The 26258-nt window shown below is 34.6% G+C and overlaps 2 protein-coding genes and 1 pseudogene across 2 annotated transcripts; 2 read left to right on the top strand and 1 right to left on the bottom strand.

Moving 5' to 3' along the window:
- The first annotated feature begins 10007 nt into the window (after positions 1 to 10007).
- On the top strand, positions 10008 to 11717 carry LOC149225315 (ethylene-responsive transcription factor 2-like). Its single transcript, XM_089375064.1, has one exon. It carries the CDS (start codon positions 10058 to 10060, stop codon positions 10937 to 10939), a length of 882 nt encoding a protein of 293 aa, XP_089231190.1. The 5' UTR covers positions 10008 to 10057; the 3' UTR covers positions 10940 to 11717.
- Positions 11718 to 21268: 9551 nt separating this feature from the next.
- LOC149225314 (ethylene-responsive transcription factor 2-like) lies at positions 21269 to 22474 on the top strand. The gene has a single exon (XM_089375063.1). The coding sequence runs from the start codon at positions 21388 to 21390 to the stop codon at positions 22267 to 22269; it is 882 nt and encodes a 293-aa protein (XP_089231189.1). The 5' UTR covers positions 21269 to 21387; the 3' UTR covers positions 22270 to 22474.
- Positions 22475 to 24369: 1895 nt separating this feature from the next.
- Positions 24370 to 24466, bottom strand: LOC149225313 (U6 spliceosomal RNA; annotated as a pseudogene).
- Positions 24467 to 26258: the final 1792 nt, after the last annotated feature.

Below are 26258 nucleotides of genomic sequence, written 5' to 3'. Positions count from 1 at the left end.
TGAGAACCGAACATCAACTGTGGAAATTAATAAAAAGAAAACGGGCTTGTAGAATAACTCACCCTTCGACGGCATAACTGGACGAGAAAAGCTACCATTGAACCCGGCCATTGCTAAACTAGAACCCTGCTAGCAAGGAGCTGAGTTCGTTAGCACAAAGAAAAGTTGGAAACATAATTTGTAGCAAAGAAAGATAACTTACCTTGCCAGAAGAAGCAGTCGTGGATGGAAGGGTCCTGTTGAGGCCCCGTCCTGAGCATAAGCAAATGCATACCCATTAACAAATACTGTAAGCAAGCAAGTGGCAACGGAACTGTAATGTAAAGTCAAGGACCAGAAAGAATCAGTAACAATAAGCACCCAAAAACATAAGAAAACCTCGCACAGTTCAACCAGAGATTAACAGAATCGAGCCAACAAGGGCATGAACCAATGGAAAAGCAATATCAATGTACAACTGAAACTTACCAATGAAATCCACAGTTAACGCAGACAGAGATAGTCGCCGAACAGAACCATACCCTTACTGAGTTGCAGAGCTCACAAAACAACAACGCAAGTGAAAAATGACCGGGAGAACCTAGCCCCAAGGGTTTAGCCAAACGCGGGACAGAAGCCTAAGGTCTGGACACTTGTCCTCTCGGCGTACCAAAACATTAAAACAACAATAAAGTTCCAACCTGAATACCCGCGCTAAACACTAATTAACTATTTCATTATGCATAAATCATTGTAATCAACAGTTGCCAGATTAATATGTGATTAGTGATGATCTGTGGGCTAAGCATGTATTGTTAAACAACCCGGACAGTCAATTAATTAAAGGTTGTACATCGTATAGAGGGTTGGTCCCATCACGTCCGTACAATGGCTTTAAATTGATTATCATTCTAATCATGGGTCTATATTTGTAGACGATTGTCTATGTACATGTAATGAAAGTTTATATGTTGAGCATGGGTATGCCTTCCCTCAACAATTCATGAGAAAAAATCAAATATCATGATATTATGTATTGTAACCGATGCAGGTCACCACCCACTTTGGAACCTCCTCATCACATCGTAAAGAATTTCACTCAACATTACATTTTCGACTTCATGCTTTAGCGGGTAGTTGTTACATATCCATTTGGGCACATCACTCCCATCATCCAGATCAGTGTTTTAGGGCTCACCAAACCCTAATTTCAGTTGCTACATGCCCTAAACAAGTCAACCTTTTGAACGCCTCCTTCCTAGACAATTTCATGGCCTGAAGGCACCCTGAAATGTCCTCTAGAGGGACCAGCGTAGGTAGGCCCATGCAAGGGTGCACTGCAGAGAAGTTAAGTCCATGCCAGGGTGCTCTGCAGAGCACTTAAGCCCTCTTTGACCTGCGTTGGGCGAGTTTGAGCGAAATTAACATAAGGTTTGGGGAATATTCTTATCTTTTGGAGCCTTCTAGAAGATTCCCACACTTATCATCTCCTATGAGATTGAAAATGGATGAGGAATGAGTTAAGATACCTCCTATCCTCTCATCCCTTCCTCCATGTAACTAATTCTAAGTATGGAAGGCCATTGAATACCCTCATTGATGACAAAACCTCCTCCATCTCCCTATAAATTGAGCACTCATCTAAGTGATCAAGGGTTGGACTTTGATGAATTGTAAGGAGATAATGTTAGTTTGAGAATTGAGACTATTGTAAGTGTCGTTATGCTGCCATATTTTCATGCTTATGATGTGATGTGGATAGCACCAAAGCTAGAGGAGTGACTTCGAATCAGGCTTCATGGTTGTAATCCTTCATTCTATTCAATAAAGTATTTGCACCTTTTTCCATATGCTTATCTTTATGTGATGCTTATATGTGTGAATGTATCTGATTCCCTTCACTTGTAATCAATAGATCTTTTGCTTTGATTGGTTCTTTGTCTTCTGTTGATGTTTACAGGTACTTCTCAAGCGTGTTAAGTACGGGAAGGAGCGATAGGATCGATACAAAGGAGACAAGAGGAAAGCGAAAGTACAAGTAGGTCCTCTCATTCTCTTGATCTTATCTATTGTTTATAGAAAAAGGTTAAAGTTCTTTAAACTTTTGTTCTAGATATAGCTACTTATCTAGGGAATTAGTATTTATCCGTAGATACCAAATTCTTCATAGTAGGCACTTTTTCTATTATCTTCAATATCTTGATCATATGACCTATTCATGTTTTTCATAAACAACATATTTTTGAACAAAAATATATATCTACAATTTGTTTTTAGAGATTCGTCTAGAAATGTTTCTTAAAATGCTTTGAGTGCCACGTCCCTAATTTTTATATATTCTTTCTTTTTCCTTTTTCTTAATACAAAACAAAAGTAAACTTGACTTGCTTTAATACAAAATTGAAGTGTTTCAATATTTAGAATGGAACTACACCAACAACAAACAATAATGAAAAGAAAGAAACAACAATAGAAGAGAACAATTTAAATGAAGGTGTTAGTTTTATATTTAAATGTAAATAAGAATACACATAAGAATGAGAGAAAAGTGTTTGGTACGTTATCTAGTGATGTTACAATGTCTCTATACATAACAGGAGAGAGTAATAATTATATAAGTCTTGAAAACCTATTTTTTCATAACTATTTAAAATAAATCATAATTATATTATTTCATAGATTATACATCTAATGTATGTGTAAGTCCTCACAAGGACCATTATATCAGCACCCTTTAATAATGGTCATATTACATAAAAAAAAAAATGTTTATTCCAGAACAAATACAAAGATTTGAACTAACAAGACATTTGTAACCAATTGGACCAATTCAAGGTTCTCAATGAATAATTGGAAAGAGTTGTATCTAGAAAGATTGATGAAGTACAAATCACATACCCATCAGGATTTTTTTCTAACCATTGATTCATCAATCAAGATGCACATACAATTCCCAAAATATGGAAAAAGACATTTATATGAAAATAATACTCACAAGAATAGTACATTTTATCTTAATAACAGGATGAGCTTATTAGAAATAAGGGGGGTCTATTTAATACATTTTTCTTAGTTGTAATACTCTATAGTACCCCTTTTCAGATGCATTCCTAGAGAAACACCCGTTACTGAGTTAGATATAGCTAGTATTTATGTTTCTTGGAATTGTTTTAAGACACAAATACCTCTTTACACTAACACTGTTGGATTAATGTAATGGTGAGTCACTAATGCATGTAGCTAACACCTCTCAACTAATGTACTGATGATTCATTGATATAGTCATGGATAATTATTAACTTACAAATAAAATAGTCTATATGCAAAATATGATCTATATAAGCATAAAACATATTAATATAATTTTATTTATTCTTATTTTTTAAGTAATAACTTGCTTTCCATAAAATTGTAATAACTAAGATTGTTTTGGCCTTTAATCAACAATGTGTTCTTTCTAGGCCTAAGGATTATGCTCCTAATTTATGATGGTTTCACTTAGTAAACCTATTAAAAGGCACATAAATCCATTGGATATTGAAAAGTACCTCTAATTTCATTATATATTGAAAAATGTGTCCCAAAATCTTTATATAGAACCTTTGTCCAAATACATTTATCTAATTTTAAAGAAAACAGATAAAATTTACTGGATATCAATAGTATATATTTTTTCATGTCATTTTTAGTAAGTTAAAAAGTGTGTTGGAATCCTCAAATAAGGATATGCCATTATGGTAAGATAGCATGGGTTCAAGGGCTCCCACTTGCACTCTTCTCTTCAATCTAATACATGTTCATGCATTTGTTGAAGAAGTGGTTTACGTATATTAATTTTTATTTGTAGACCTGGAAACACAAGCTACTTCAAGTTGTAATTCACCATCCCTTGGATCTTTGATCTCCTGGATATTTTGAGGAAAAATAATCGTTTTTCAATCTATCAATTTATCAATCTTGACTTTACAGAAAATATTTTAGGTTCAAAGGCATTATGATTAGGAGAGATGTGAAATATTGTGATCGAAGGGCTCAATTTGACCTAGGTGCTTTCCTAATATCCTATAGGTAGAAATGAGTCATTTCTTCGTTATACTCTATCATTGCATTATATTTTTTTCATATATTAAGATTAATGTCAAGTATAACACCAATAAGATTATTTTCATTTGAGGGAAGAGACTCATCATACCAAATAAGAGACCTAATTGGTTAGTTGAGCTTAATAAAATTGGGGAAGCATAATCCTCTCTCAGTTATATACGTAGTGTGAGGTCATATACATTGTTTGGTGATATTGGTTTCCTTGTCATTGTAAAAGTATAGAAACCATCATTCTCCCAAAAAACCTGATCTAGGTGGATATTGATGGCCACCCACCTACTCCATTGGCTCAAAGCACAATTCTCCATATTGGTAGTTTTTTTTGTACAGTTTTTTGGGTCCTAAACTTCAAGGGTTATTATGAGGCCATAACTGATGTTTTTTTGACATGGTGGGGACCCACCATGTAGCCATTGGCAGCTTGGATCAATTCAAAATGTGTATTTCTCAATTAGGCCTTTCCAACGAGTTACCAAGCACACCAAATGGATATTGTATGCAAAAGTTATGACCCCGAGAAGTTGACGTACCAACTAACCCTTGTGGGGCCCATAAGTGTTTTGGTGTTTCATCTCCTAGGGTTAGGTTCTTAGATGTTTAAGGTTTCATCATTGTTTCTAGCGCTAAAATGGATTTTTGACCTTATTGTAACTCACTCTGGCGAAGGCCCATAGTTGTCATACCTCTTCTAAGAGATAAGCTACCACCATGAAAGGTAGTCTATTTTCATTTTGCATTTACACAGTTTTAACATTTTCCATTTATTAATGGAAGTCAAGTTTCATTGTATCTTTGTGTTTTGATTATAAATTTGTATTTCATTTCGTTCCTTTATAAATATGGATGAAAACCACCCAATAAAAAAGAGACCCAAATAGTGAAAAATCAAAGTTTATAAGAGATCCACTTGAATTAACAAACACCTTCATCCTTAAATATGAGACCAATCTATGGGATTTTATAAATGCATAAAATTGATTTGCAACGAAGTAAAATACCATACAAAATGAGAGACAACTAATACATCCATAAGGAACAATCTCAACAAGTAGCAAAGATGTGACCTCATTGTAAATTTCTACATTTTAAGGATGTGATATAAGGATTTGATCCATCTCAACGACTAACAAAGGTGTGACCTCATTGTAAATTTCTACGTTTTAAGAGAATTTCTAATTTCTCCATTGTCCATTATATGTTGATTTCTTACTCAACAAAACATCACCCATACCATATTCACCCTTCACACATCCCCTACCAAAAAATATCCTATAAATCCTTTTAATTAAAAATACCTATTGATGATTATTTATAATTTTAAAAATTTCCTTTAAAAATAAACATAATAAAATATAAAAATGAAACTCTATTCCCTAATGATTCTTCAATATTCCATTCACTAATATAAATTTTATAATAACAAAATTTAATAAAAGCAATAATAGCAAAATTTAATAAAATCAAATCAACTTTTTACATAATGTTTAAAAGATATTTATATACATATAGATAGAAAGAAAAGTATTTTAACATCCACGAGGCTAAAGATAGCCTATGGGACAGATTGCTTCTTCATCTACTTGATGTATTCGGCCCCTTTTCTGTGAAGCCTCACAATAAATGTTCCCAGCTTCTCGACAAACCCCTTGCTAAATGGATTATCCCAAGAGCTAGCTGCCAACATATCTGCATAACTTTCCCTGTTGTCTTTGAAGGCCTCACATTCTAAAATGAAATGATTTTTTGTTTCCACTTTTCTAGAAGAACAAAAAATGCATATTCTTTTCTCCCACACTTCTTTTATCCTTTTCCAGTGCCCTGTTTCACAATAGAGTTGATGAGAATTAGTCCTTAACTGAGCAAGAAGAATTTTGGCTCTCCAAGAGATATTGGCCTCTATGTATGCTTTTGGTTGATGATTATGAGTGGGATTAAACACTTCAATATAGTACATTTTCTTTCTTCCTAGCTCCTTATTCCAAGTACGCTTGTGGAACTTATCCATAACAAAAGCTTTTATTGTTTTGTTGTTTATGGGATACATGTTCAAGCAAATACCCCATTTACTAAACCATTTGCTATTTTGTTGCATCCAAGTCTTTTTTCTGTTAAACAATATATACTTAAAGACAACCTTAGGCCATCTACCCTCTTTCATTTGCTCATTTTTTTTAAATACCTTATGACTCATACCATAGTGGTTGCTTCAATAGGAGTAGCCCCTGTTTCACTTAACAAGATAGCATAAGGAACCGCACTTTTAATCTTGAATTTTTTTGTAATCAAAAGCTTTTGAATTTTCTCAATTTGTTTCTACTGCATGTCAGATGTACTGTTGGCCCATAGTTCACAACCATAGAGAATCACCAAAATCACTAGAAGCCCAAAAAAAGTTTGAGTGGTTTTCCAGTCCCATAACTCCGTCTCTCTACACCTATTTTGAAAAACATAAAATGCTTTCCAACCCCCAAAGTTCTTTTCTTTCTACAAGCATCCCAACTTAGATTTTTGTTGAAGTCAATTCCGAGGTATTTGTAATTCACAACTTCTTCTAGAATGTTGCCTTCAAAGTAGAACTTATGTTGGTTATGTTTTCTTTTTTAGAGAAAACCATTACTTTCGTTTTGCTAATATTGACTTGCATCCCCACACTTCTACAAAAATGCTCAAAGGATAGTAAGTGCTCTTGCAAACCAAGAGTAGATTTAGAAATCAGAATAAGGTCATTTGCATACAAAAGAAGCCTTATAACAAACTTGTCCAAATAGATACCATCACCCCCTTGCGAATTTAACCACTCCTCAAGTTTGTCGATATAGAAATAAAAAAGGGTAGGAGATGGTGGGCAACCTTGCTTGACCCCGATATTGCTTCTAAAACTTTCAGAAATGCCTGCTGAAGTTCTAATTTTGACTTTCACCTCTTCATACAGCCTATGCACAATTTCTCTCAAATGTTCAGGAACCCCAAGTTCCTCCATTTTGTGCCAAAGCTTATCCCTAGGAACCGTGTCAAACGCTTTTCTGAAATCAACAAAGCAACAAAATACTTCTTCCTTTTTCTCCCAAACATTTTCAATGATGTGCCTTAAAGTTATACAATGATCAACTGTGGAATGTTTAGGTCTAAAACCTGCTTGCCCTTTAGCACGCTTATCTCTTTCTTCTACCCACTTGCTAATTTTATTTTCTAGCATGCTTCCAAATAGCTTTGCAAACAAAGGGTTTATCATGATGGTCCTATAACTAGAGGGATTATTAACGGCATCGCTCTTGACAAGAGGTATTTCCAGACTAGTTGTCCAATTTGTGGGGAGTCCCTTTTGTATGATGTTGTTGAAATTTTTTGTAATGTGAGGTGCAAGAATCTTTGAGCCCCACTTTAGATATTTTGCTTGGAGTTCAATGAAGTCTTTTGTTTTTCCAACATCCAACTTCTTGATACCCATCTCTACCTCTTGCATCGTGAAGAGTTCAGTATCAATGTTGACCAAGGGAGGAGGGTCAACCTTGGGATCATGCTCATAGAGTTGTCTTGCATAGTCAAATAATTTAGAAGATGTAATACTATTTCCATTTTGTATCTTTCTCAGTTGGAGCTCCTTCCAAAATAATTTGGGATTATTTTTCCGGAGGAAGATTAGTTCTTCCCTCCTTGAAACCATGAAATCGACCTTTTTCTTGCCTAATCAGTACTTGTAAGCTTTGAGCTTTATGCTATCTTTGTTTGACTCTTTCCACATTCTCCTTGCCTTTTTGCATTCCTCGTCAAACCAAGCATTAACCAGAAAACAATTTGTTTCAAACTTCTTACTTTTGCTCTTTTGCACTCTGCATGTGCGCATTGAATTAAATGTGTTAATTCATGACTATGAAAGTCATGAATTGTGATTTTCTCCTTCTCGAAGAACCTCTCTAGCGTCATTTCAAAGGTATTACAATTTTCTGGAGTCAAAAGAATTCTGCCCTTTGGGAGATTTTGTTGGACATGCTGAATTTTTCACTTTAATTTTTTCCATCCAGTCCAAGAGAAACTTAAATAAATTGGCTTATGATCTGATTTTAAGTCCCAATGTTGATCTCCAATCAAAACTTCCTCCATTTTCTCACACAAACCATGCGAGGAAATTACATAATCTACTACACTTGCTCCATTGTAAGTATTGCAAATGAAATTACTGGACTTTGCCCATCTAGTCAAGCCATTAAAAATGACTAAATCGAAGGTCCCACATAGAGTAAGCAATTGTTCACCAAAGAGATTGCAGCCCTTGTCCTTTGAAATTCTTTCCTAGTGATGATTACTCTCTTCTGTAATCCAAATAGGGTCGTAGTCTTCTTTACATCAAAGAATGCTAGCTTGTTCACTTGTAGTCCTAGTATTCAAATCACCCACTATAAGGACTTCACCTAGCTGAGAATATGTTGTGATATCTGCTTTTAAGGCTACAAATAGATCTTTCTGGTCAAGTCCTCTACCTTTGTATATGTTTAAAACTTGCTACCCAAAATAACATGCTACAATTTTAATGTGATCTCCATTTTTTGATATTTTAAAACAAATAAATTATTTATTTGAGTCTTCTTTTTCTAACTAAATAAAACACAGCAAAATAATAATTATTATATATATTTTTTGAAATATTAAAAAATTATTTTTTAATATTTCAATAAATTACAAACTAATAATAATAAAATAAATAAGCCTATAATAACAATGACGTGCATATCAACTTTTGTCCGAAACAAATCATACCACTATTTAATACATCCAAAATTGAATAGTAATTCTATGGGTTGAGATGTAAATTTAAAGCCAAGTATTCTAAAGCAAATGATATTACTTGCTTGGTCCATACGCATGCCTTATAAGGAACGTGTCATTGTGCTAGTCCATCGACACATGCATTTCAATGTCATTGACGGTCATTATTATATGTGATTTTTATATTTATCTTCTTAAAAGAGAATAATTAAATATGCTACACATTATTATTAAGATGGTTCTTTTTTATTTATATTTACAAATTTTAATCTTCCTTTATTAAATTCAAATCTTATTCCATAATAACTATAAAAGCTTATCATTCTAGTAAACATGGAATTAAAATATATAATATTTATGATATAATTTTTATTAAACTAGTCTTAATCTATTTTAATTCCCGATATCAAGCTTCGAGGTGTAAATTTTTTTTAAATTTTACACTTAAAAAAGAGGTTGAATGGTCGAAAGATTTGATCCCTCCCAAGGGCTTGATGGATCTGGAGTTAAGATGGATAAGATTAGTTTATTTAACATATCTCGATATATTTATATTTTTTTTTATTTACCATACCTTATTTTTTGTGTTCTTAAACCTCTTGATGTTTCAAATTTATATTGTGTTTATACATAATAATAATTAGATTGATTTTTAAATAAAGCCGATTAAAAGTGTTAAACATTACATGTTAAATGTTTACGTGAGATCTACCCATATTAAATATTTACGTTTATCTGAAATCTACGCCATACTGAAATGTAAAGTACCTCTAGGCACAATTAATACATAAAATACCATTTTTTTTTGTGATCAACATCAAAAACCATACACTAAAATAATCTTATAAATACACCTTTGTTAAAAATATGCAAGTAATGCCGTCGTGTAACTTTAAAAGAACCTTCAAATTGCAAACACATGACCATACTTTGAATGAGCACAGACCTATAGTGGGAACACATGATAACGAAGAATGACTCACATGACCATACTTTGAATGAGCACAGACCTATAGTGGGAACACATGATAACGAAGAATGACTCGTAGTGGCGAAAGGAGAAAATAAATGATTGATGAACACCACTTCCTCACGTAAAGTTTCCACAGCTGGATGGATAAATTATTGAAACACCACCCACTCTGAAGTTTCCACCGTCAATTGCTTTTATTCGGCATGAAAGTGCCATAAAAAAAACTGATAAGTACCCATGAGAATTAAACAAGTTCTCAGATTGCTAGGTTTTCGATTTCTTACTTCGTGGAAGGCAATTTATAGCACAAAACAAGAAGGAGAACTCTGTACAGAAATGAGCGTCTTGGATCGAATCCGGAGCCATTTACTCGAAGATTTTGAAGACAAAGATGAAGAATCATCCTTCTGTGTGATGACCGGAAATATCCCCTCTTATAACAGAAACTCAAGCCTGGAAGTAGAGAGCTTCATCCAGAGTGCACTGGCATGCGAATCCGTCGACGACAACGGACGGGAAATGGAAACGGAGACGGAGATGCCGACACCGGCCGTTAAGCCCTCCCGTTCCTCGCTCTCCGTTTCCGTTCCCCGACTTGAATCTTTGGGCTGGGAGAAATTCTCCGTCGGCCGGGGATGCAGAAATTCCCTCGGCGTTACACCTCCGTCTCTGAGCCCTTGCTTATCCGCTGCCTGGGGGAAGCTACCGTTAAACGAAAACGATTCGGACGGGATTCTCAAAGAGGCCGCCAACAAGGGATGGATGCATGTAATGCCCAAGGAGGAGACGCCGATGGAGACGAAGAAGGAAGCCGATGTTTTTCCCGTCAAGAAAGAACCCGAAAATTTTCCCGTCAAGAAAGAGACCGATGTCCGTCAAGAAACGCGAACACAGCGGCCGGTGGCGAAGAAGAAGAACGTTGGTAGGCATTACAGGGGCGTGCGGCAACGGCCGTGGGGGAAGTTCGCAGCGGAGATAAGGGACTCTGCACGGCAGGGGGCTAGAGTTTGGCTCGGCACCTTCAATACCGGGGAGGAGGCGGCTCTCGCCTATGACCGTGCCGCTTACAAGATACGGGGTTCTAAGGCCTTGCTTAATTTCCCGCTCCACGTTGCTTAGGGAGCGATATCACATGTAGCAGTGTAGAGAAGCCAAAGAGTAATGGCGAGAATTTTCTTTGAAATCTCACCACCAGGAAGACGGAACGCAGTGCCAGCGCTGAAGTCCACTCATGCAGAGAATATCGGGTGAAATTGGAAGAAATTACTAGGGATAACGACATGATGTCGAAGGATGTGGTTCATGAGCTTTTATATGGGAGAATGACAACACCGCCACTCACACCGAGTGGAATCGACATAAGCTTCTCCAATTTCCTCTGCCCTGGACAACTTATGGTGAACTGAGGTTGTCCATTCTTTGGTGTATACACTTTCTCTACCATTTGCAATTATTTCAATTTTTTTTAATCCCTGCTGTTGATCTTGATCTTGATCTCGATCTCCTCCATGGTATGGATTCCATGCTCCACAAAAGGATTTCGTTTCAGTACTCTACTAAAGAAAATAATACAGAAATGCGTGTGAAAAAAGATCTGTAATCAATGGCTAGATTTATTGGCCTATTATGATTTGTCAGTATGCAAACGCCGAAATGAGGAGTGAGGAGGAGATCAATTTCAGAGCCTTTCAGCAAATTGTCCAAGAGACAGTGAGGAGGAAATGCAAATTCGTAATTCGAGAACAGTCTGTTCGTTTGATAGCGGATGTATCATTGACCTGGTTTCGGTTTGTTCCGTCAAAGCCAACTCTTATTACAGAATATTTGTGTGTAATTCTTAAAGTCAGCCCTTATTAATCTCTGTATTATCCTACCGTCATTTTTTTTTAAATACTTACTAAGAAGTTACATTTACTTGGATTCACCCATTAATTGTGCATTCTTCGTTATAGGATCTATTATCTATCTCTTCTATCCTTCTTCCATCTGTCTCTTTTTACAAATCATGCTTTCTCAAACAAAACTTATTCTCTGTTCTTTTAAGAGTCACGTAGCTCCACAAAAAGATTATAAATAAACATACATACAAAAACATAAAAGCAGCATTAAGATTCTAAAGAAACATAGATGCACAAACAAAAACATAAAAGCAGCATTCGGAGAGTTAACCAAATCTGTCCTTCATATTTTAATAATCCCTGAATGTTGAAAGGAGCCATTTCCAAAAAAAAAGAAACTTGATCATGCCCAGATCTATGCTGCATTTATTTTTTGACAGACGGTTTGCCACTTGATTTTGTTCTTTGAAGATATGAGAGAAAGATATCCTCTTGAAAGTCTTTATCAGCATTTTAATCCTCTTCATCCAATTCGTCAGAGTTGATGACTCAAAAACCGATCCGATATTTCAACCCATTCAATTATTACCTTGGATTCTCCCCAAAAAAAATCAATTTCGTCAATCGTAAGACCAAATAAAACCCCCTATAGTCGATTTCGTCAATTTGTCTCCGCTGTGTTGTTAGAACCCATGCCAGTGTATCAACTAAAATGGAAGAACTCTCCCGACTTCAGAGCTATAAACACCCCACTGCTACATGCATAAGAAGGTGAAGCCCATCAAAAAAAACCCACCGGACATTTAGCCCAAACTTCCTTCATCTACATCATCTAGATAACTTCTCCTTTATAGGACCTATTTCTTGAAAAATTGCGGAGATCTTCAGGCAAGTTCCACTCACAACTGGCTCAGCTTGGTCGGAAATCTATGCATTATTGGTTCTCCATATGCCCCACATGACATAGAAAGGCAAAGCTCTATATTCTTTAAATTCCATAAACCGCTCTATATTCTTTAAATTCCATAAACCACTGTGATAGACAGTGCCCAATGGACGACCGGTCCCAATTTGCTCTAAATCAAGCGTTTGAATGATCCCAATCCAAACGGAGACCGCATACGGACACGAGAGAAAGAGGCGAGCCACATCTTCATTGCTGTTACAGCATAGACTTCATCTGCCTGGACCTTGAAAGCCTCTTTTAAGCAAATTTTCCCATGTTAACATTTGGTTATGAACAACCATCCAAGGGAAACAGTTCAGATTTCGAGGGATTTCCTATTTTCAAAATTTTTGGAACCAAGAGGCTTTAGGATCCAAGCTTCCACCCTTTGTGATAATCTTTGTGATAATTGAGTAGACTTCGGTTGTACCGGTGGTCCGCGAATATTTGAATCTTTTGTCAAATTGAGAATGAGCTGTAATTGATGTTTTATAGAGATATCAACTCTTTTTTTTCTCAGAGTGTAAAAAACGCTGGTATTAATGTAAAATAAAACTAGTACATCTTTTATTCTCAGAGTGTAAAAAACGCTGGTATTAATGTAAAATAAAACTAGTACATCTTTTAAAATATTTAAGGCATATGATTATCCAGAAAATCAGCCCAATGTTATATATAGTTAGACCGTTAACAATGTTATATATAGTTAGACTGTCAAAATGATCCACCTTGGTGCGAAATAGCATTTTACTAATCAGATATGGGGTTCTAAGGCCTTGCTTAACTAAATGTTTATATTAATAAATATTTTAATATTTAATATTATTATTTTAAATAATTATTATAACCTTGCTCAAGTACCCGACCTCACGATGATGACATTAAGGGAATTAATTATCATAATCTCACAAAGATATATATCAACTTCATGCTCCTCCCATCGTATAGTCGCCACTTGTCTCCATGATGGACTACCACATAGGAGTTCATAATCATCTAGATAAAGGAGATAACATGAACAACATTAATACCCATTATCTCACAAAGAGGAGGTATTTAATGATGGTTAGGGAAACACACAATTTTAATTATGACCCTGCTCAAGTACTCGAGCTCACGATGATAGGGAAGTTCATGGTTCATGGATGAGTCGACACCCAAAATTAGACATGTTTTTGTCTAACGATATTATGGGTAAGTTTTCATTTAAACACCTAGTCTCTTTGTTTGCTTCAAAAATTAAGTATAATTCTCTCTAGGCCACTTCTCGCAAATCACACCCCTACCCACTTGAGTCACAGTTTCCTAGATATTTGCTTTCTCCTTTGCTTTGTTTCTCCCTCTAAACCTCTAACCTCATATGTGGGTTGGTAATCGAAGGCCATTGTATTTTTTCTTCTAGGTTGGTGGACATTGTTTCATTAGTCACTTCTACATGCTCTTTTCCCTTTGTACCCTGTCCCACTCCCACATTCCCTTGTTTCAACGAACATCATGCCTCATCTTGGTTCTTATTACAACCACTACAAAAGTGAAGGTTAAGTAGTCTCCTTACACACAAAAGGGAAAATGTAGAAGCCTTTACAACACATTATTGGGACCATATCCCCAAGCCAGCTAGAGAGGAAATTAACATTGTTGAAATGAAGAAAGAGTAGAAGGAATAGTCGTCTTAGATAAAGGGATTGAAAACAATATAGGATAGTGGATTCTAGACCTAGGTAATACTCAATGAAGATAAACCCATTATATGCATATGATATATCTCTAATGGAAAATCAAAACTATCATGGGTAAAATCCTAGCAAAAAGAAGTGAAGCCTAATAGGAGATTCTCCTATGAATAGATGCTCTGCAACCTCAAGTGAAAAAGCTAAATCACAAGGTGGATACTTGATGAGTTCCTCCTATGAAAACAATTTTTCTATTAAAATACCCAATTTTGACCTAAAAACCTTGTCATTCTTTACTCCTAACTTGTCCTACCTATTCCAATATAGGTACATTTGTGTCTATTTTTGAACCTTGTCTTCTCTATTTATGAATGAATAACTAAGGGATTTGATTAAAAAGTGACCTATGGGAATTTGTGGGGGTTTATGGGAAGAGGATGTTGCACACCAAGGATAGCGACAACACCTTAATCAAACCATGAAGTGGCAGGATTATTTCCCTCGTTACCTTGATTATTTCCTTGGTTTCCCTGGTTATTATCCATTCTTTAGTATCCCTTAGATTCAGATGACTCAGAAGAGTCTTCTTCACTAGAGGAATATTCAGGAGAAGAAGGTGAGCTAGGTGGGGTAGGAGGTGGACCAAATCCTCCAAAAAGAGTAGGTTGGCTAGATTCACCAGCAGGTGGTTCAAATGTCGATTAATTAAGACCAATAACTTTACTAGTCAAGATATCATGCAATCTATCGTTAATGGTACTGGGAGTCTGAGGAATGTCTGCGTGGGGATCTAATTTTGAAGGTTCTTCTAAATGGAAATCAAGAGGTGTAACTAGATTTTGAGATAATCATCTTTCAATATACCTTGCTCATTCTAACTCTCTTGATTCATGGAAAGAACTTTGCGAGATCTTTGTGGATACTCGTCGATCTCAGATTGGCCTTGTGAATGGGTTGGAGTTGCAGGTTTAGTGGTCGTTTGTTCAGGAATAAGTTGAGGCGAAGAAATGGAAGCAATTTTAACAATGGGAGGGTTTATGTGACTTCTCATGACGATAGGGGACCTAACAGTTTATTTCTTATGGCTTCCCATAGCCATTTAAAGTCGAATATGCCCTCCTTCTAGCACCATTTTGTTGACACGGGTTTCTGGACCTTAGTCAACAAAGGGGATGTGACCCAAACCAAGGCTCTGTATATAGCCCAAGTTATTTAGGATGGTCACTCCCAACAGTTTTATAGGCTCTGTTGGCCTGAATGCCTCTTCCTCTTGTGCAGGAAAAGACGAGGATTTATCTTATCATTATTCTAAAGTTAATAAAAAAGTATTGTTTGTGTTAATGCACCTAATCTATAAATTAAATGGTTAGTGAAATATAATACAATAATGTAATTAATCTAACATGATAGAACATATGATACAGGAAATGTACATGAATATGATACACAGAGTAAAACCCATAAAACACTGTAACTAGTGGAGAATAAGTGAAAATGAATTTATATGAAACTAGATGTTATGAAATGAAAACTAATTTATATTTATATTTGCAATTATAAATTAAAATCATCGATAACCCTTAATGCGAATAAAATAAAAGACTGAGAACTAGAAAAAATGTAATCTTCATATCCTTTAAACTAACACAGAACAATTGGTTTTCTTTTGAATGACTCACACCAAGAATAAATCATATATGCAGAAAACTAAATAATGCTTTATAATTGTTATTTCTTGGTCGAGTTATATTGTAAAGATAAATGTAACAACTTCCATAAACTAAACTATCTTTCAAATATTTGTCTATGAAACAATTTAATAAATAAATAATGAAATAAAGTAATACATCAGAAACTGCTACAACAGATATATCAATTCAATTTATATAAAGAAAATAAAATATCTCAACAATCTAAATTTCCATAAACAATTCACAGGAACCTGGACTAAAGGAATGTTCAGATTGATGTCATCCTTAGGAAACAAGTAACTGAAGGACGATTATGATCGAATATAAACAAATATAAATTGAACTAACATAAATAAAAAGAAATGTAATAATTCACTACATGTTCATGGATCCAAGTCACAAAACGACAGAGTTCAGTCTTCAAATTTTTCAAAAATCAAATTACAAAAAACTAAGAAGACAATGAATTGAAAATGGTTATGGAAAATAAAATTAATATAAGTATTACTTAATTGAATCAAATCAAATCAAATCAACACATTTACACAAAAAAAAACTACTTTTTCTAGCATTTCTTTCCCTGCTCCGCTCTCTCTCTTCACCTTTCAAACTAAAAGTTTATATACAAGCTAACAATCCCAACCATGTTCCAAAAAAGTTTAAAAAATCAAAATTATTCATGCAAAAATACATTTCATTGTTTTTTACTTGTCGATTGAATCTTAACTACTCAAAAGAAATAGCCATAAAAACTAATAGAATATCCTCACATAATTTGAGATAGCAACATGATATATGCAATAACCTCTTTCATGGAAACTGTTTGGTGAATGGGAACAAACTTCTAACAAAAAAATAAAATAAAATGATATTAACAATCAATATTAACATCAAAACAAGGTTGCTACATAATCAAATATTCAGTAACAACCTTTTAAAATTAGTAAATGGAATCTAATAAAAAACAACCTCAATATTCTTTGACCCTGAAAATTAGATTTACTTAACAGAATTTGATTCATGTATAGCTGGAGTGATAACCACCTTAACATTTGATGACCTAATGATTATATGTGTATCTCTTGACTTTTTTTCCACCTCAAACTCTATAGATTTTTGTTTATTTTGATTTCCCCTCAGTTCATTTAGGGTTCTAAGTTTATTGTTCTCTTTTATCAATTGATTAATATGAAGCTCGTGGAAAGGCACTGTAAGCAGAAACTATTGGCTCCAATACATATCAAGTATGGATGGATTAGAGCCAAAATTGCTTTGAGAAGATTTTCCTGAGTTGTTGTTGCCATCATGAGCATTTTTATCATTATCAACAAAACCAAAATTATCCTTAGTTTGAGGCTTATTTCTCTTTGGTGAAGGCTCAACAAGGATTTCCAAATTGATAAAACTTCCTTAACCAAGACATTCTTTCCTTTTTTATTTCAAGCCCTTGATATTTTTCTTTCAGATTGTTTAACTTTCACTCTAGACTGAGGGTTATACTCGGGTTGATTGGCCTCCTCTCACTGTGCAGGTTTAAACTGAGGGCTACGGTCTAAGAGGTCTAGCTCATCCTTTTCTTTAAGTTCTAGTTTCAATTCGTCATGATGGAATTCAATATTCCTAGCCATACTCTTGATGACATGAATAGGTACGATTTGAGGGATTTCAACCCCATTGTTGTCAAAAAAATCAGAATGCTCTGCATGAAATGACTTCATAAGCTCATCTTCATCAACAATGTGAGAATTAGATAAAGTCGTGTCATCTGGTGGAGGATTGTGTGAAATCCTAGTTGTAATACCTAGTTGCTCAAAAACCTAAGGTTTTTCATAACCATTACGAAGGATAAAATCATCCAAAATATCTCCAATTTTTTCCAAATGATGCTCCACCGAAATGCAGATAAGGTCCTGAGAGAACAGAGACATATGAGGGTTTTTATGTTTGACTTGATATGCCTTTTCCATCTTGGTGAGGTTTTTTTGCAAGTAATACAAGAGGTTAAGTTTATAACAATTTATTTCTGAATTTTGTCACTTTGTTTCCACTGCATATCGGATGTACTATTGGCCCATAGTTCACAACCATAGAGAATCACCAAAATCACTAGAAGCCCAAAAAGAGTTTGAGTGGTTTTCCAATCCCATAACTCTGTCTCTCTACACCTATTTTGAAAAACATAAAATGCTTTCCAACCCCCCAAAGTTCTTTTCTTTCTACAACCATCCTAGCTTAGATTTTTGTTGAAGTCAATTCCGAGGTATTTGTAATTCACAACTTCTTCCAGAATGTTGCCTTCAAAGTAGAACTTATGTTGGTTATGTTTTCCTTTTTTAGAGAAAACCATTACTTTCATTTTGATAATATTGACTTGCATTCCCACACTTCTACAAAAATGCTCAAGGGATAGTAAGTGCTCTTGCAAACCAAGAGTAGAGTTAGCAATCAGAATAAGGTCATTTGCATACAAAAGAAGCTTTATAATGAACTTGTCCAAATAGATACCATCACCCCCTTGCAAATTTAACCACTCCTCAAGTTTGTCGATATATAAACCAAAAAGGGTTGGAGACAGTGGGCAACCTTGTTTGACCCCGATATTGCTACTAAAACTTTCAAAAATGCCTGCTGAAGTTCTAATTTTGACTTTCACCTCTTCATACAGCCTATGCACAATTTCCCTCAAATGTTCAGGAACCCCAAGTTCCTCCATTTCGTGCCAACGCTTATCCCTAGGAACCATGTCAAACCCTTTTCTGAAATCAACAAAGCAACAAAATACTTCTTCCTTTTTCTCCCAAACATTTTCAATGATGTGCCTTAAAGTTATACAATGATCAATTGTGGAATGTTTAGGTCTAAAACCTGCTTGCCCTTTAGCACACTTATCTCTTTCTTCTTCCCACTTGCTAATTTTATTTTCTAGCATGCTTCTAAATAGCTTTGCAAACAAAGGGTTTATCATGATGGTCATATAACTGGAGGAATTATTGACATCATCGCTCTTGAAAAGAGGTATTTCCAGACTAGTTGTCCAATCTATGGGGAGCCCCTTTTGTATGATGTTGTTGAAATTTTTTGTAATGTGAGGTGCAAGAAACTTTGAGCCCCACTTTAGATATTTTGCTTAGAGTTCAAAGAAGTCTTTTGCTTTTCCAACATCCAACTTCTTGATACCCATCTCTACCTCTTGCACTTTGAAGAGTTCAGTATCATTGTTGACCAAGGGGGGAGGGTCAACCTTGGGATCATGCTCATAGAGTTGTCTTGCATAGTCAAACCATTTAGAAGCTATAATACTATTTCCATTTTGTATCTTTCTCGGTTGGAACTCCTTCCAAAATAATTTGGGATTATTTTTCCTAAGGAAGATTAGTTCTTCCCTCCTTGAAACCATGAAATCGACCTTTTTCTTGCTTAATCAGTACTTGTAAGATTTGAGCTTTATGTTATCTTTGTTTGACTCTTTCCACATTCTCCTTGCCTTTTTGCATTCCTTGTCAAACCAAGCATTAACCAGAAAACAATTTGTTTCAGACTCCTTACTTTTTGCTCTTTTGCACTCTGCAAGTGCGCATTGAATTAAATGTGTTAATTCATGACTATGAAGGTCATGAATTGTGATTTTCTCCTTCTCGAAGAGCCTCTCTAGCGTCATTTCAAAGGTATTACAATTTTTTGGAGTCAAAAGAATTCTGCCCTTTGGGAGATTTTGTTGGACATGCTGAATTTGACTCTAATTTTTTCCATCCAATCCAAGAGAAACTTAAATAACTAGGCTTGTGATCTGATTTTAAGTCCCAACGTTGGTCTCCAATCAAAACTTCCTCCATTTTCTCACACAAACCATGAGAGGAAATTACATAATCTACTACACTTGCTCCATTGTAAGTATTGCCAATGAAATTACTGACTTTGCCCATCTAGTCAAGCCATTACAAATGACTAAATCAAAGGCCCCACATAGAGTAAGCAATTGTTCACCAAAGAGATTGCAACTCTTGTCCTCTGAAATTCTTTCCTAGTGATGATTACTCTCTTCTATAAGCCAAATAAGGTTGTAGTCTTCTTTACAGCAAAGAATGCTAGCTTGCTCACTTGCAATCCTAGCATTCAAATCACCCACTATAAGGACTTCACCTAGCTGAGAATATATTGCGATATCTGCTTTTAAGGCCACAAATAGATCTTTGTGGTCAAGTCCTCTACCTTTGTATATTTTTGAAACTTGCTGCCCAAAATAACATGCTACAATTTTAATGTGATTTATATTTTAAAACAAATCAATTGTTTATTTGAATTTTTTTTAACTAAATAAGAAACAACGAAATAATAATTATTATATATATTTTTTGAAATATTAAAAAATTATTTTTTAATTATTTTTTTATTAACGCGACCTATTTTTTCAATAAATTGCAAAATAATAATAATAAAATAAATAAGCCTAATAATAACAATGACGTGCATATCAACTTTTGTCCGAAACAAATCATACCACTATTTAATACATCCAAATTTGAATAGTAATTCCATGGGTTGAGATGTAAATTTAAGGCCAAGTATTCTAAAGCAAATGATATTACTTGCTTGGTCCATACGCATGCCTTATAAGGAACGTGTCATTGTGCTGGTCCATCGACACATGCATTTCAATGTCATTGACGGTCATTATATTATATGTGATTTTTATATTTATCCTTTTAAAAGAGAATAATTAAATATACTACAAATTATTATTAAAATGATTCTTTTCCATTTATATTTACAAATTTTAATTTTTTTTATTAAATTCAAATCTTATTCCATAATAACTCTAAAAGCTATCATTAGAGTAAACATGGGATTAAAATATATAATATATATGATATAATTTCTATTAAACCAGTTTAATTTATTTTAATTTTAGATATCAAGTTTTGCAGTGTAATTTTTTTTTTTTAATTTTGTACTTTAAAAAGAGATTTACAATTGTAAGCTGAAAAATTTGATCTCGCCCAAAATGTTAAACATGACATGTTAAATGTTTACATGAGACTTACCCATATTAAATGTTTACGTTTACCTCACATCTGCTCCGCACAACATAATAAAATACCTCTGAACATAATTAACCCAACATAATAAACACATAAAACACTATTTTTTTGTGATCAACATGTAATTTTAAAAGAAGCTTCAAATTGCAATCACATGACCATACTTTGAACGAGCACAGACCTATAGTGGGAACACATGATGACGAAGAATGACTCGTAGTGGCGAAAGGGGAAAATAAATGATTGATCAACACCACTTCCACACGTAAAGTTTCCACAGCAGGATGGATAAATTATTGAAACGCCACCCACTCTGAAGTTTCCACCGTCAATTGCTTTTATTCGGCATGAAAGTGCCCTAAAAAAACTGATAAGTACCCATGAGAACTATACAAGTTCTCAGATCGCTAGGCTTTCGATTTCTTACTTCGAGGATGGCAATTTATAGCACAAAACAAGAACAAGAACTCTGTACAGAAATGAGCGTCTTGGATCGAATCCGGAACCATTTACTCGAAGATTTCGAAGGCAAAGATGAAGAATCGCCCTTCTGTGTGATGACGGGAAATATCCCCTCTTATAACAGAAACTCAAGCCTGGAAGTAGAGAGCTTCATCCAGAGTGCACTGGCATGCGAATCCGTCGACGACAACGGACGAAAAATGGAAACGGGGACGGAGATGCCGACACCGGCCGTTAAGCCCTCCTGTCCCTCGCTCTCCGTTTCCGTTCCCCTACTTGAATCTTCGGGCTGGGAGAAATTCTCCGTCGGCCGGGGATGCAGAAATTCCCTCGGCGTTACACCTCCGTCTCTGAGCCCTTGCTTATCCGCTGCCTGGGCAAAGCTACCGTTAAACGAAAACGATTCGGACGGGATTCTCAAAGAGGCCGCCAACAAAGGATGGATGCATATAATGCCCAAGGAGGATACGCCGATGGAAACGAAGAAGAAAGCCGATGTTTTTCCCGTCAAGAAAGAACCCGAAAATTTTCCCGTCAAGAAAGAGACCGATGTCCGTCAAGAAACGCGAACACAGCAGCCGGTGGCGAAGAAGAAGAACATTGGTAGGCATTACAGGGGCGTGCGGCAGCGGCCGTGGGGGAAGTTCGCAGCGGAGATAAGGGACTCTGCACGGCAGGGGGCTAGAGTTTGGCTCGGCACCTTCAATACCGGGGAGGAGGCGGCTCTCGCCTATGACCGTGCCGCTTACAAGATACGGGGTTCTAAGGCCTTGCTTAATTTCCCTCTCAACGTTGCTTAGGGAGCGATATCACATGTAGCAGTGTAGAGAAGCCAAAGAGTAATGGCGAGAATTTTCTTTGAAATCTCACCACCAGGAAGACGGAAGGCAGTGCCAGCGCTGAAGTCCACTCTGGCAGAGAATGTCGGGTGAAATTGGAAGAAATGACGAGGGATAACGACATGATGTCGAAGGATGTCGTGGATGAGCTTTTATATGGGAGAATGACAACACCGCCACTCACACCGAGTGGAATCGACATGAGCTTCTCCAATTTCGTCTGCCCTGGACAACTTATGGTGAACTGAGGTTGTTCATTCTTTGGTGTATACACTTTCTCTACCATTTACAATTATTTCAATTTTTTTTAATCCCTGCTGTTGATCTTGATCTTGATCTCCTCCATGGCATGGATTGCATGCTTCACAAAAGGATTTCGTTCCAGTACTCTACTAAAGAAAATAATACAGAAATGCGTGTGAAAAAAGATCTGTAATCAATGGCTAGATTTATTGGCCTATTATGATTTGTCAGTATGCAAGCGCCGAAATGAAGAGTGAGGAGGAGATCAATTTCAGAGCCTATTCAGCAAATTGTCCAAGAGACAGTGAGGAGGAAATGCAAATTCGTAATTCGAGAACAGTCTGTTCGTTTGATAGCGGATGTATCATTGACCTGGTTTCGGTTTGTTCCGTCAAAGCCAACTCTTATTACAGAACATTTGTGTGTAATTCTAAAAGTCAGCCCTTATTAATCTCTGTATTATCCTACCGTCATTTTTTTTTAAATACTTACTAAGAAGTTACATTTACTTGGATTCACCCATTAATTGTGCATTTTTCGTTATAGGATATATTATTTATCTCTTCGATCCTTCTTCTATCTGTCTCTTTTTACAAATCATGCTTTCTCAAACAAAACTTATTCTCTGTTCTTTTAAGAGTCACGTAGCTCCACAAAAAGATTATAAATAAACATACATACAAAAACATAAAAGCAGCATTAAGATTCTGAAGAAACATAGATACACAAACAAAAACATAAAAGCAGAATTAGGACAGTTAACCAAATCTGTCCTTCATATTTTAATAATCCCTGAATGTTGAAAGGAGCCATTTCAAAAAAAAAAACACTTGATCATGCCCAGATCTATGCTGCATTTATTTTTTGACAGACGGTTTGCCACTTGATTTTGTTCTTTGAAGATATGAGAGAAAGATATCCTCTTGTAAGTCTTTATCAGCATTTTAAACCTCTTCATCCAATTCGTCATGACTCAAAAACCAATCCGATATTTTAAAATTTAAATAATTGTTTGGTTTCTATTATTAATAAATATTTTAATATTTAATATTGTTATTTTAAATAATTATTATTTAATATGATGAATCACAATGGTTCGAAAAAGCGTAACAAAAAACTCTTATATAATTAATACCAAAAAATATTTTAAGCTAAATTCAAAAAGTTTATTAATTAATTAAACTTCTAAAATATTTTATAAAAAAATTCAATTTCAAACCTTTATAATCTTATCCTAGAGATTGGAGATCAAGAAAAAAATCCCTCGAAGCCGATTTCAATCCATATGCAAAGCAATCACGTGCTGGAGTGAATTCATTGACGTGCTTTTTGACAGTTTCAATGTTATGCATTTTCAAATGAATCATTTACTTTTAAAACAGAATTGAATATAAAATAAATTATAAATTAAGTGTAACCAGGTTGCTGGAATTTTTTTTAATAATTTTTTTGAATTAGTGATACTGATGTTGATGGAATGGGAATATTTGTATGAGGTAAAGTACCTGAAGGGATCACTATTTACCAGTTTAATTATAGAGCTTGATTTTAACGGTAGAGTTTAATTTTCAAGAGTATAAAAAAATTGAATTCATATGTTTTAACAATTCCAATTAGACTAGCCGTTAAAATTAAATCCCTTTAAAATATATACTTATATATAATATTTTAAAAATAAATTTTAAATTTACTTTATTCAAGAAACTTTAAATAAATTCTATCGTTATCTATATCAACAAATACATATCCTTAATTCTTGTAAGCATTATCACCTTATCTATATCAAAAAATACATGTCTTAATTTTTTTATTTTTTTTTTAAATTCAGATCATTTCTCGATTTGTGCGTGTCACACTTGCACACGGACCATCTCCTCTATATCATTCCAATTTTGATCATTCCAATTTTATTGGAGGTCTCAGAAGAGAACATATCCTCAATTCTTGTACGCAATATGAGTGACAAGGGGTCAACAAAATGTCGAATTCTCAACTATACCATTCATGAAATATACATTTTGAAGAGAAAGCAATAGATAGAAAAGGTCTAAAATGGAAGCTCATAATACGATAATAATAAGTAAATATAAACTCTCGCTTATATTTTACTTTTATTTTTATAATATTAAAGTTTTTATTTAATCAATTTGTATATTTTATAGCATTGGTCTAAATTTATGAGATATTTAAAATTGTCTCTAATTTTATTAGATATGGATAAGTTAAAACTATTTTCCAAAATCCCTTTATTAAAACCTTTTCTCAATACATTTTTCTAATAAAAATATATATTTAAATTTTTTATAAATATTCTCTCTCTCACAAATAATATATCAATTTTATTTTGACAATTTTAAAACCTCTTTTATGAATGAATGTGATAAGATATTGGCTAACAAGGTGAAGTCTCCATGATGCATCAAGAGAATCAAATCCCTAGAGGTGCAAACATTTTTTCAAATTGGATGAAAATCTTGAGTTAAGATGGGTCTACCCTGGTTGTTAATATACAATGTGTTAATTCCATGTTGAGTTTGCAAGCATTTACACATCTTCTTCATTCTAGGCAACACACCATTGAAATGTTTTAACCGCCATGAGGCCATAGGAAGCAAATCCATCGAGGGCAAACTTTGTCTTAAATTTTGATCACTCTTAGCTCATTATAGATCCAGAGTCTACTATGGTTTATATGCTACTTAATGCACCACTTATAAACTCCAAGTTGAACACAAAATAAATTATACATCCCTTGATATTGAACAACACGCCTTTGAAATGTTAAAAAAAAAAAAAAAAAAAAAAAAAAAATTACTTTTAATGGCATATAGATAGATAGATATTGAAATATTTTATTTATCATACACATAGACATTTTTTCTGTTATTAATATTCTTTTAAATGCAAAGTGTCAACTCTATATCAAGAACAAATGCATTATACATCTCATATTGGGAAGTAGGAAAGACTTACCCATATAAGAATTTTTTATTTTATTTTATTTTTTTTAATTGCTTTTTCTTTATCTATATATATATTAGGTTAATATGTAAGTTTATTGTGGGTTGTTGGAAGTCATGATTGTTATCCTCTTTACCTAAGTTAGTTATAGAGTGTTGTTATTGAGTTTGTTGTGGAAATAATTTATTTATGGTTGTTATGAAATTCATTTTTTTGTTATTAACTTTTCTAAATACTATATATCAACTTCCCCTCCCATCACATTGTCACCATCTATTTGCATGATCAGTTGTCACATGGGAATTCAAGCCTTCTAGATAAAGCGATGACATTAAGGGAATTAATTCTCATAATCTCACAAAGATATATATCAACTTCATGCCCCTCCCATCGCATCATCGCCACTTGTCTCCATGATCAACTACCACATGAGAGCTCACAATCATCTAGATAAAGGAGATAACATGAACAACATTAATACCCATCATCTCACAAAGAGGAGGTATTCAATGATGGTTAGGGAAACACACAATTTTAATTATGACCCTACTCAAGTACCCGACCTCACGATTATGGGGAAGTTCACGGTTCATGGATGAGTCGACACCCAAAATAAGATATGTTTTTATCTAATGATATTATGGGTAATTTTTCATTTAAATGCCTCGTCTCTTTGTTTCCTTCAAAAATGAAGTATAATTCTCTCTAGGCTACTTCTCGCAAAGCACACCCCCCCCCCCCCCCCC

Source organism: Pinus tabuliformis, chromosome J (assembly GCF_031772625.1).
Source record: "Pinus tabuliformis cultivar Carrire ecotype Pingquan chromosome J, CPIR1, whole genome shotgun sequence".
NCBI classification, from domain to species: Eukaryota; Viridiplantae; Streptophyta; class Pinopsida; order Pinales; family Pinaceae; genus Pinus; species Pinus tabuliformis.
This window is presented reverse-complemented; position numbering and strand designations above follow the sequence as displayed.

What these genes read in the sequence shown, in the direction of transcription:
- LOC149225315 (XM_089375064.1), top strand. Translation starts at nt 10,058, where the DNA reads ATGAGAATTAAACAAGTTCTCAGATTGCTAGGTTTTCGATTTCTTACT.
- LOC149225314 (XM_089375063.1), top strand. Translation starts at nt 21,388, where the DNA reads ATGAGAACTATACAAGTTCTCAGATCGCTAGGCTTTCGATTTCTTACT.